The sequence below is a fragment of the Nycticebus coucang genome, chromosome 2 (genome assembly GCF_027406575.1).
Source record: "Nycticebus coucang isolate mNycCou1 chromosome 2, mNycCou1.pri, whole genome shotgun sequence".
NCBI classification, from domain to species: Eukaryota; Metazoa; Chordata; class Mammalia; order Primates; family Lorisidae; genus Nycticebus; species Nycticebus coucang.
Window position 1 is genome coordinate 184,582,750 of NC_069781.1, and position 12,574 is coordinate 184,595,323.

Genomic DNA, 12,574 nt, shown 5'->3' on the forward strand with positions numbered 1-12,574 from the left:
AAATCACTGCTCTATGGCATATCTTCCTACCTGCAACTCTGTTAAGCTACTGAGGTTCTCACAACTGACAAGACGTCATACTTTGTAAGTTCTTTTTTTTTTTTTTGTAGAGACAGAGTCTCACTTTATGGCCCTCGGGAGAGTGCCATGGCATCACACAGCTCACAGCAACCTCTAACTCCTGGGCTTAAGCGATTCTCTTGCTTCAGCCTCCCAAGTAGCTGGGACTACAGGCACCCACCACAATGCCCAGCTATTTTTTGGTTTGCAGTTCAGCCGGGGCCGGGTTTGAACCCGCCACCCTTGGTATATGGGGCCAGCGCCTTACGGACTGAGCCACAGGCGCCGCCCCTATAAGTCCTTTTTCTGACCAATCCATCAATTCTCCTGCCTTACTCTCCCTACATAACAAAAATTTAAAGCGCCAGGAGGCTAGGCACCTGTAGCTCAGCAGCAAGGGCACCAGCCACATACACAGGAGTTGGTGGGTTCGAACCCAGCTCGGGCCTGCCAAACAACAATGACAACTACAACCAAAAAATAGCCAGGCGTTGTGGCGGGCACCTGTAGTTCCAGATACTTGGGAGGCTGAGGCAAGAGAATCGCTTAAGCCCAAGAGTTTGAGGTTGCTGTGAGCTGTGACGCCACGGTACTCTACCCAGGGCAAAAGCTTGAGACTGTCTCAAAAAAAAAAAAAAAGAAAAGAAAAAAGGGCCATGAAATAACTTTGTTATTACCCAAGAATTTTCCTTAACTTATACTCTTAAACCAGGGGAAGGAGAGACACCTAGAAAGTGTCCCTGGCTTCCTTTCTCCACTGTGGAGCCAGTATAACCAGCTTGGGCCACCACCATGGCAAGGGGCACATCCTGCTGTGGCTGCTTCCCAAGGGATGTTTTGGATGCTGCTGTTTCTTTTTTTTGAGGCAGAGTCTCACTATGTTGCCCTTGGTATAGTGCAGTGGTGTCACAGCTCACAGCAACCTCCAATTCCTGGGCTTAAGCGATTCTCTTGCCTCAACATCCCAAGTAGCTAGGTCTACAGGCGCCCACCACAACACCTGGCCATTTTTTGGTTGGAGTTGTCATTGTTGTTTAGCAGGTCCAGGCTGGATTCAAACCCACGTGAGCTACAGGCACTGAACCTGGATACTGCTGTTTCTAAGCCCCACGCTGTCAGTCTTTGAACAGAGCATCATAAGAAGCCCACAGCAAGTCACAAGAACGAGACTTATACTGTGTGACCAAACCCACAGAGAAGAACCATTATCTGGGGCAGTTTAAATTTCTACTCACCGGCTTGGTGCCCGTAGCTCAGTCAGTAGGGCGCCAACCACATACACCCAGGCAGGCGGGTTCAAACCCAACCAGGGCCAACTAAATAACAATGCAATGACAACTGCAACAAAAAAAATAACTGGGCTTTGTGGCAGGCCCCTGTAATACCAGCTACTTGGGAGGCTGAGGCAAGAGAATCACTTAAGCCTAAGAGTTTGAGTTTGTTGTGAGCTGTGATGCCCTGGCACTCTACCGAGGACGACATACTGAGACTCTGTCTCAAAAAAAAAAAAAAGAAAAATAAATAATAAATAAATTTCTACTTATCATAAGCAGACCATAGTCACTTAACATAAAGTCTTCTATAACTCAGTATGTTAAGAAATTGAAGATGGGCGGCGCCTGTGGCTCAGTCGTGGCCCCATATACCGAGGGTGGCGGGTTCAAACCCGGCCCCGGCCAAACTGCAACCAAAAAATAGCCGGGTGTTGTGGCGGGCGCCTGTAGTCCCACTTACTCGGGAGGCTGAGGCAAGAGAATCGCTTAAGCCCAGAAGTTGGAGGTTGCTGTGAGCTGTATGATGCCATGGCACTCTCCCGAGGGCCATAAAGTGAGACTCTGTCTCTACAAAAAAAAAAAAAAAAAAAAAAAAGAAATTGAAGATGTAACTTACCTACGAATGAACTAGAACGACTAGTGCAGGCCTCAGTGTGGTCAGGAACAACCAAATGGCTGAGACACAGGTTTTTACATGGTGAACATTCTACCTAGAAACCAAAATACAAAGACTTCCATTTTAAAAATCAAAGCTGTGTGCATAAACACAACCTGTGTGTCTATAATGCTTGCCTACTAAGTGTTTTCCAATTTTTTTTTTTTTTTTTTTTTGAGGCAGAATCTCATTCTGTTGATCTGGGTAGAGTGCCATGGCACCAGACAGAGTTCACAGCAGCGTCAAACTCCTGGGCTCAGCCTCCTGAGTAGCTGGGGTTACAGGTGCCTGCCATCAGCCCAGCTAATTTAACGATCTTTAAAAATTTAATGATTTTTTAGAAGAGATGGAGTATCCCTCTTTTCAGGCTGGTCTCAAACTCCTGAGCTCAAGCAATTCACCCCCCTCAGTCTCCTAGAGTGCCAGGATTACAGGTGTGAGCCACTGTGCCTGCCTTTAAACAGCAAAACTTCTTAAAGCCTTTTAAGAATTATTATTAGGCTCGGTGCCTGTGGCTCAAGTGGCTAAGGCGCCAGCCACATACACCTGAGCTGGCAGGTTCAAATCCAGCCTGGGCTCGTCAAACAACAATGATGGCTGCAACAACAAAATAAAATAGCCGGGTGTTGTGGTGGGCGCCTGTAGTCCCAGCTACTTGGGAGGCAGAGACAGGAGAATCGCTTAAGCTCAGGAGTTGGGGTTGCTGTGAGCTGTGAGGCCATGGCAGTCTACCCAGGGCGATAGCTTGAGGCTCTGTCTCAAAAAAAAAAAAAAGAATTATTATTAAATTCATTTTTCAACATCTTTTATATCAAAAGAGGTAAACACTGCCAGTTTTTCTTCCCACCTTGTCAAAATTTAATGATTGCTCCCATTAAATTCTAGGCTTTCCAGATGTTTTCTTAGGAAGGGTGTGCCTTTGCTGGGTTCAAAAAACCCAAACCTATATCTGCCTACAAAGGAAAACCAATTTTCTCTTACCTCAAGCAAAAGATTATTCAAGTCTTGGTGACTTCTCAGGAGGTGCACAGCTGAAGCCTTTAACTTCTGTCCCCTTTCAGGATTATATTTTTGCCTCTTGGCCCTTCCTGCTAATGGGGAAAATCAGTTTTTAAAAATTACATCTCTATTTAAATGAGACACTGTGACACCCTGCACTGAGGACACACGCTATTTCTGTGGACCCCTCAATTCCATTATGAGAAAACATCAGAGAAACCGGAAGGACATTCTATAAATAAACGGACCAGTGCTTCTCTGCAGTGCTGAGATCTGAAAAACAAGACAAGAATACTAGGAAATGGGACAATTACATACAACGCGGGAACATGAGATCAAAAAAGGACATTATGGGGGAAACTCCTGCAATCTGAATAAAGTCTGTAGTTAACGGCATCCTACCAACGTTAATGTTTTTGGGGTCTGATTCCAGTTTTGTGGTTCTCCTGCTAAGTTAAATTTGATGCTACTGGACTGACGTTTGGGGTGAGACTTAAACCTCCTGTTTGGGGAACCCCTATCCTGAAGTCCTGGTCTAGGGATTGCCAAGGAGGCGAGGAGAGGCAGAAGGGCCGGGGAGGGGAGGGGGCGTGGAGCTGCGTGGAGGGGCCCAGAGGAGGGAGGGAATCCAAGCCCGGAGCCCGGGGAGGCCACCGCGCCCATTAGGCCCCAACCAGGCGGCCAGCCCCGAGAGCCAAAGTGCGGAACACAGCCTCTGGAGGACTTAGTGGCGGCAGCTCGGGTGGAAAGGGGTCGCGGCGCCACCCACCTACCCAGCAGCTCTGCCCAGGGCCTCCGGCGGGTCCCGGACCCCGGGCCGAAGGCCACGTCCGGCGCGGGAGAGCCAGGCATGACCACAGCGATCACAGCGCTCAGCCCGGGCTGTAGTTCAGGACGCCGAGACCGCGCTGCCTTCCCATTGGCTAAGGCAGCGCGCTTACCCATTGGTTGGCAGGTATCCGGCCACGCCCCCGGGGCCGAGATTCCCCAATAGCGGCCATCGTGGCAGCTGCAAAGGAGGAGGCGGCGCAGGCGCATAAAGGCAGGTGTAGGCAGGGAGCTGTAGGCTTTGGCGCTGGCTGACTAGGAAACTGCGTGCTAGCGACGGTGATGTCCCTTGAGCATTGTTCCTGCCAGATATAAGAGCTGGTCTTGAAGAGACGACCTGACAAATCGAGGAAGTCGCCAAAAATAGCTGCCTGCATCAAAGCCCCCCCGGTGCGGCCCATCCAAGGGAAGGCGGAGAACAGTTCCCGTACACCCGGGGCGGCTCCGTCCCCCAGAGCTGTCTCTGGCGCTAGGAGCGACCTGTGCACCCACTTCCCACGCGTGGGCCGTGACCGGGAGAGTGGTCTGCGGGTTGCACATTCCGCTCAGGGTCGTCCTTGCGGGAGTCACCCACGTTGTGTGGCTGTGGTTGGGTATTTCACGGTGTAAAGGCGATTTGTCTTTTTTTTGTTAAATTAAACGAGGGTGGCTTAGGATGGGAAGTGGCAGAAGCTTGCAAGCCTGGGACTTGAGAGCCGCGCTTCACTTTGGTGGTGGAGAAGATAAATTGTAGGCCAGTGAAATAGCAGCAAGAGTTTCCCACTGCCTGGAATTGAGAGAGTTCCTTTAGTTTTGTTTGGACAAGTTTTACTATATATCACTTTTACACATACATGAAAACACAAATGTAGGCTCGGCACCTGTAGCTCAGCGGCTAGGGCGCCAGCCACAGCCGCACCGGAGCTGGCGGGTTTGAATCCAGCCTCGGCCTGTCAACAACTATGACAACTACAACCAAAAAATAGCCGGGGGTTGTGGCGGGCGCCTGTAGTCCCAGCTACTCGGGAGGCTGAGGCAAGAGAATCGTTTAAGCCCAAGAATTTGAGGTTGCTGTGAGCTGTGATACCATAGCACTCTACCCAGGGCGACAGCTTGAGACTCTGTCTCAAAAAAAAAAAAAAATGTAAATGAAAATCTGTCAAAGTTGTCCTGAAATCTTACATTTGGACTCAGCCCTTTCCTTTCTTTTCTTTTTTCTTTTCTTTTTTTTTTGAGACAGAGCCTCAAGCTATTGCCCTGGGTAGAGTGCTGTAGCATCACAGCTCACAGCAACCTCCAACTCCTGGGCTCAAACGATTCTCCTGCCTCAGCCTCCTCAGTAGCTGGAACTACAGGCGCCGGCCACAATGCCTGGCTATTTTTTGGTTGCAGCCATCATTGTTTGGCAGGCTGAGCTGAGCCTTTTTTTTTTTTAGACAGAGTCTGACTATGTCACCCTTGGTAGAGTGCTGTGGCATCATAGCTCACAGCAACTTCCAACTCTTGGGCTTAAGCAATTCTCTTGCCTCAGCCTCCCAGGTAGCTGGGACTATGCCCAGCTATTTTTAGAACAAAGGTCTCACTTTTGCTCAGGCAGGTCTTAAACCCCTGAGCTCAGGCAATCCACACACCTCGGCCTCCCAAAGTGCTGGTATTACAGGCATGAGCCACCTCACCGGCCATCAGCCATTTCCGAATCAGTCTTGCCGGCTCAGTAGCCAGGATTTCACACTTGGTCACTCTGCCAGCCATGAAGACCGCTTGTAAAAGAAACCTCCATGTCAACTTCTGAATTCCTTCCAAACAGCTGGAAACTGCGAGTTTTCAAGTTCATGTATAGCTATGACCCCTCTTAAAAACCTAGACTTCGGGGTGGCGCCTGTGACTCAGTGAGTAGGGTGCTGGCCCCATATACTGAGGGTGGAGGGTTCAAACCTGGCCCTGGCCAAACTGCAACCAAAAAATAGCTGAGTGTTATGGTGGGCGCCTGTAGTCCCAGCTACTCAGGAGGCTGAGGCAAGAGAATTGCCTAAGCCCAGGAGTTGGAGGTTGCTGTGAGCTGTGATGCTACAGTACTCTACAGAGGGCGACAAAGTGATACTCTGTCTCTAAAAAAAAAAAAAAAAAACAGACTTCCTGGCTGTGGAGCTGGGCAGACCCCTGAGGGTGCATGAAGGATAGTGTCTGTATCACTGTTTACCCACTGCTGGGTGTTACAGAAGAGAGCCTGTCCCCTCCCATCATGGAGTCTACTTCTCCATCCCTTCACTCTGGGTTGGCCAACAAGCATGATTAAATGGGTTCCAGGCAGAGCCTGTGGCTCAGTGAGTGGGGCACTGGCCCCATTACTGAGGGTGACAGGTTTGAACCCTGCCCCAGCCAAACCGCAACTAAAAAATGGCAGGGCGTTGTTGGGGCACCTATAGTCCCGGCTGCTCTGGAGGCTGAAGCAAGAGAATTGGCAAAGCCCAAGAGCTGGAGGTTGCTGTGGACTATGGCACCACGACATTCTACTGATGGTGACAAAGTGAGACTTGATCTCTAAAATAAATAAATAAATAGGTTCCAAACAGAAGCTCAAAAAGAGCTTGTGTTGTAGAGATTAGAACCCAAGACCTCAAGGAATACTCTGAGCTAGCTTGGTGGGGACAATAGGCCACACCAAAGAGAGGGGAGTGCTTACAAAGCAACAGACAGGGTATAGCCTTTCACGTACCATTCATCATAGGGGCTAGAACCATTAATATCACCATATTACAAATGAGGAAACAAGGGCACTCACAGGTTAAGTAATTTGTCCAAGGACTCATAGCTTATAAATGGCAAAGACAGGAAAGAACTTGGGACTGTCTGACCCCAGAGCCCAAGTTCTTAAGACATTACATTACTATACAACTCTGAGACCTAGACATAGGGCATTAGAGTCCTGTAGTGGACAGAAAGGAAGAACTTCCTCATTTTCCATGCCAAGTAATTCCTCTTTCTCAATCTAAGCAACATAGCAAAAACATCCTCAGTATGAAAATCAGAAAATTTAGCTGAGTGTGGCAGCACATGGATAGTCCCAGCTACTCAGGAGGCTGAGGCAGGATCCCTTGAGCTGATTTTAAGTTGCTATGAGCTATGATGACACCATGGTACTCCAGCATGGACAACAGAGCAAGACCCTGTCTCAAAAAAAAAAAAAATTCTGGGTGGCGCCTGTGGCTCAAAGAGTGGGGTGCTGGCCCCATGTGCCAGGGGTGGTGGGTTCAAGCTCAGCCCCGGCCAAAACTGCAAAAAAAAAAAAAAAAAATTTCTCTTTCTCTTTGCCCTCTGCCCTCTTAAAAGTAAGGCATCTGAAGAAATAGGTAGCCAGGTGCAGTGCCTCATGCCTGTAATCCCAGCACTCTGGGAGGGCAAGGCAGGTACCTGAGCTCACAGGGTCGAGACCAGCCTGAGCCAGAGAGAGACCTGTCTCTAAAAATAGCCAGATGTTGTGGCAGGCGCCTGTAGTCCCAGCTACTTGGGAGGCTGAGGCAAGAGAATCGCTCAAACCCAAGAGTTTGAGGTTGCTGTGAGCTGTGATGCCACAGCAGTCTATAGAGGGCAGCAATGTGAGTGAGACTCTGCCTAAAAAAATAAATGAAAAAGATCAGCCTGAGCAAAGTGAGACCCCGGTCTCTACTGAAAATAGAAAAACTAGCTGGGCATTGTGGTGGGCACCTGTATTCCCAGCTACTCGGGAGGCCAAGGCAAGAGCTCTCTTGAGCCCAAGAGTTTGAGGTTGCTGTGAACTATGACACCACTGCACCCTACCCAGGGTGACAGAGTGAGACTCTGTCTAAAAAAAAAAAAAAGAAGAAATAGGTAAACCTGAAAAGTATTAAGCCAAACCAGACAGCTTCCCCCACTACCCTCTCAGACCCCTCACCACCTCATGCTTTGGGGACGCTCCCTTTATTCATGACAGTTCTTACATGGAAATGGCCAAGAATGGAGGAATGAAAATGGATTTTTCCCTTGACATTGCCCAAGGTGCCAGGAAATACTGAGAACAAGGATGAGGCTCCTACGCAGCCTGTAAACTCCATGTGGATATGATGGAAGGGCATTTGTAAAAGGAGAATTCATAAAAGCGAACATCTCAGGGAGGCTGATGTGCTTCCTAGTGCTGGGAAAGGAGAGGCCAAGAGCACTCACCATTCCCTCCCCGGGGCCTCAAAACTCTGAGGGTGTTTAGCCCTTAGCTGGTGGCCACCAGACTACCTGGCCCTGGCTTTGTGGAGAGCCTGGCCAGTGTGGGCGTTCAGCACAACACTCTTCTTTGCAAATGGAGACACAGCAGGGCTTGCATTTGTGGGCTGGGTATAGGACAGGCACATGAGTTCAAAATTTGTTAAGTCCCCACAAAGATTTCTGCCAAGGCTGGATGGAGACCCTCTTACAGTCTGCTGGCAGAGCTTAATGGTATGAACTTCAGACAGACCAGCTTATACAAAGGACAAAAAGGACTGGGTGCAGTGGCTCATGCCTATAATCCTAGCACTCTGGGAGGCTAAGGCAGGATCACTTGAGCTCAGGAGTTTGAGGTTGCTATGAGCAAGGCTGATGCCACAGCACTTCAGCCTGGGCAACAAAGTGAGTCTCTCTCCAAAAAAAAAGGACAGAAATGCCCCTGGGGAAATCCCAGGCCTTGCCAGGAGGCTTATTCCCTGGAGTCCAGCCACTGACTACCAGAACCACACCAAGAGCTGTCTGCCTTAATTTCAAAGGTACAGCACACCTTTAGGTGGGGCATTTGTCAGGGTTTGGGGAATGTTGTTTCCACTTGGCTGTTAGTCATGGTTAGAAAGGCCTTTCTATTTCCTCCAAGTTTCTGGCAAACATGGAACCCTGACTATTTTATTATTATTATTATTATTATTATTATTATTGGAACCCTTTTTTTTTTTATATATATATAGTTTTGGCCGGGGCTGGGTTCAAACCTGCCACCCACGGTATATGGGGCTGGTGCCCTACCCACTGAGCCATAGGCGCCGCCCAAGGATCCCTGACTATTGTAATCAGCAGTGAACTCAGACTTACACATCTTCTCTGAAGGCTTGCCAAATTCCAAAATGTAAACATACTGGTTCATACTCTTGGAAATCACTAAACACATTTCTTTAAGAAAGAGTTTATAAAAGCCATAAAAATCATCAGCTCATGGGACCAGGGCCACCTACACGTCTGGAAAACTGCTGTGCTCAGAAACAGCCAAGCGACCATAGATGCCAGGCCACCAAGTCTGCTGCAGCCTCACTCTGGGATGCCTGCCAGCTGAGATGGGGCTGTGCCGGGATTGGGGTTTATGTCTTTGATGACATTATTTGTAGCTCTGTGGCTGAGACAACTTAAGGAGCTGAGGACTCTCCTGATTTTCTGTCACACCAATAGCCTGCATTTCTCTTCCCAAGAGAAATGTGTCTCTGAATGCAGGACTAGCTGGCCAAAGGTGTTTTTGTGCTAAGCTATGACTCTCCAAACTAGGAAATTTTGAAGGTTGGCAGAGAAGGATAAGTCACAGGGTCTTTCCTTGCTTAGTACCCAGAAGGCTCAGGAAGGAAAATAAACCAAAGAAGGCTTTCGTGCCCCAGTTTTTCCTTCTTTAAAACGAGCTTGACGGCCGGGCGTGGTGGCTCATGCCTGTAATCCCAGCACTGTGGGAGGCTGAGGAGGGAGAATCGCTTGAGCTCAGGACTTCGAGACTCGCCTGAGTGACAGTGAGACCCCGACTCATGAAAAAAATGGAAAAACCCAGCTGGGCGCCACAGCGAGCGCCTGTAATCCCAGCGGCTTCCGGAGGCTGAGGCAGCGGGATGCCCGCAGCCTGAGTCTGAGGTTGTGGTGAGCTACCACGCCCACTGCGCTCTGCTCAGGGGCATAGGGTGGGACCCTGTCTCAACAAAAAAAAATAAAAATAAAAATAAATAAAACGAGCCTGACAGATGTGCACAAGTCTCCCTGGGAGGCCAAGAGGTTCTGCTGCTGTCTGCACCCTCCCAGGTGCAGGTGCCAGTCCAGACCCCACAACAAGCAACTTCCACGAGGGGTCCCAACAGTGGCTGAAGTGGGCCCTGGGCCTGCTACTCCTACAATCACTTGGCATCTGGTAAGAGCCACACTAGGCTTCTGCACACTCCCTAGAAGGACTGCACACCACTCACAACCACATGCAGAGCCACTTTGCTCCAATTTCTGCAGTGTAAGACAAAAGAGAGGGAGTTGGTGGGAGAAGTGGGGGGCATGAGGCTGGTGGGAACAGTCAGGAACCCCTTGAATGTTTCAACAAGAAAGCCACCTATACACACCCCTGTGTGCATAGATCAGACCGTGTATGCATGTATGTGCATACAGATCACACTATGTGTGCATAGATGACAATGTGTATGCATGTATGTGCACACAGATCACCCCTTGTATACACAAATCCTACCCTGTGTGCATAGATCACACCATGTATGCATGTATGTGCACACAGATCGCACTCCGTGTGCATAGATTACAGTGTATGCATGTATGTGCAAATAGATCACCCCTTGTGTGCACATATCCCACCATGTGTGCATAGATGATCCCACCATGTACACATGTATATGCGCAAATAGATCACTCCTTGTGTACACAGATCCCACCCTATGTGCACACAGACCACATTGTGTGTACATAGATCACACCATGTATGCATGTGTGCACACAGATCACCCTGTGTCTGCACACACACACCAGGTACACGGTGCTTCACTTAGATCCTCCTGCTCTCTTCCCTGCTCAGCAAGACAGCAGCAGGAAACAGGAAGGAGGACTGGGTTGGTGCAATCCAGTAACATAAAAATGCTGCATTCCTGCTCAGTGCCCATAGCACAGTGGTTACAGCACCAGCCACGTACACCGAGGGTGGAAGGTTTGAACCCAGCCCGGGACAGCTAAACAACTGCAACAACAACAAAAAGTAGCTGGGCTTTGTGGCAGGCACCTGCAGTCCCAGCTACTTGGGAGGTTGAGGCAACAGAAGCGCTTAAGCGCTTGGAGGTTGCTGTGAACTGTGATGCCACATCACTCTACTGAGGGTGACATAGTCAGATTCTGTCTCAAAAAAAAAAAATGCTGCATTCCCCAAACCCAGCTGCCTGACAGAAGTTCAGAGACTGTCCACAGAAAAGAGGCAGCTACAGGCTGTCTTCAAAGGCAAGCTGCAGCCTCGCTCTGAGTCCCAACAGGAGGGGTGCAGCCTCCAGGAAGGGGGACCTTCCTATTCAAAGGACCCTCAGTCAGCCTCACTGAGACCGTGGCACCACTGATTCTGGTAGCCATATCAAAGAGAAAATTTAGCTAAAAGACCCAGAACAGAAGGAGCTGAAGCAGCAGGAGCAAGTCAGGCCTCCATCAAGTGAGAGTCCAGGTGGCAGGACCTGCAGGAAGACTCTGTCCACAGGTGGACCCTTCCCTCAACACACATCCAAACCTCAGAGGCTCAGACTTCGCTGTTACCCTACCCTGGGCTTCATCTCAGGAACAACACAGAAATGGGAATTCAAAACCTTTATTCAAACACAAAAAGAACTTTTTTTCTCAATTACAAAAATATTTACACATGGTGATTGATAAAGTACAGGAGAGTTAATTTGCCTAAAGTCACACCAAGAGACAAACCACCATTAATATTTTATTGAGGTTGGGTGCTGTGGCTCACACCTGTAGTCCCAGCTACTTGGGAGGCTGAGGCAGGAGGACTACTGGAGCCCAAGAGTTTGAGGTTGCTGTGAGCTGTGGTGATGCTACTGCACTCTAGCCAGGGTGCCAGAGCCGCTCCCTGTCTCAAAAAAAAGGAAAAAAAAATAGAGCAGCACCTGTGACTCAGTGGGTAGGGTGCCAGCGGCATATCCCGAGGGTGGTGGGTTCAAACCCGGCCCCGGCCAAACTGCAACAAAGAAAAATAGCCGGGTGTTGTGGCAGGGGCCTGTAGTCCCAGCTACTCAGGAGGCTGAGGCAAGAGAATCGCTTAAGCCTAGGAGTTGGAGGTTACTGTGAGCTGTGTGATGCCACGGCACTCTACCGAGGGTGATAAAGTGAGACTCTGTCTCTACAAAAAAAAAAAAAAAAAATCTATCTATCTATCTATCTATCTATCTATATATCTATATTTGGCTTAGTGCCTGTAGCTCAAGTATCTAAGGCTTCTATCTAAAAAAAAAAATATATATATATATATATATATATATATGGCGGTGCCTGTGGCTCAGTGAGTAGGATGCCAGCCCCATATACCAAGGGTGGTGGGTTCAAAGCCAGCCCCAGCCAAACTGCAAGAAAAAAATAGCCAGGCATTGTGGCGGGCGCCTGTAGTCCCAGCTGCTCGGGAGGGTGAGGCAGGAAAATCACGTAAGCCCAAGAGCTGGAGGTTGCTGTGAGTCCTTGTGACATCATGGCACTCTACTAAGGGTGGTAAAGTGAGACTCTGTCTCTACAAAAAAAAAAAAAAATTAAAATAAATAAATCAATTAATTAAATAAAAAATATATATCTTATTATATATTATTATATATATTATTATTGAATATGTTAGATTTTTGCTTTAATTGCTGCTTTATAATCCGCATTCTTTGCCTCCAATAATTCATGGATATCTTTTTTCTTTGACACAGAGTCTCACTTTGTCACCTTCGGTGGAATGCCTAGGTGTCACAGCTCACAGTAACCTCCAATTTTTGGGCTTAAGTGATTCTGTTGCCTCAGCCTCCCAGGTAGTTAGGAC

General features: G+C 48.6%; 1 protein-coding gene across 5 annotated transcripts in view; it reads right to left on the minus strand.

The window, feature by feature from the left end:
* The window catches only part of FANCA (FA complementation group A), a 71,370-nt gene extending 67,513 nt beyond the window's left edge, over window positions 1-3,857 (minus strand). For all 5 annotated transcript variants that reach the window (XR_008373264.1, XR_008373266.1, XM_053555771.1 and 2 more), the window contains exons 1-3: window positions 3,762-3,857; window positions 2,971-3,080; window positions 1,951-2,044 (exon numbers count right to left, since the gene is read on the minus strand). Coding sequence is in view for 3 of the 5 variants with exons in the window: in XM_053555771.1 (XP_053411746.1) it covers window positions 1,951-2,044; window positions 2,971-3,080; window positions 3,762-3,840 (283 nt within the window). In the remaining 2 variants the exon portion in view is untranslated. The remainder of the gene's footprint in view (window positions 1-1,950; window positions 2,045-2,970; window positions 3,081-3,761) is intronic.
* Between the last annotated feature and the right edge of the window lie 8,717 nt (window positions 3,858-12,574).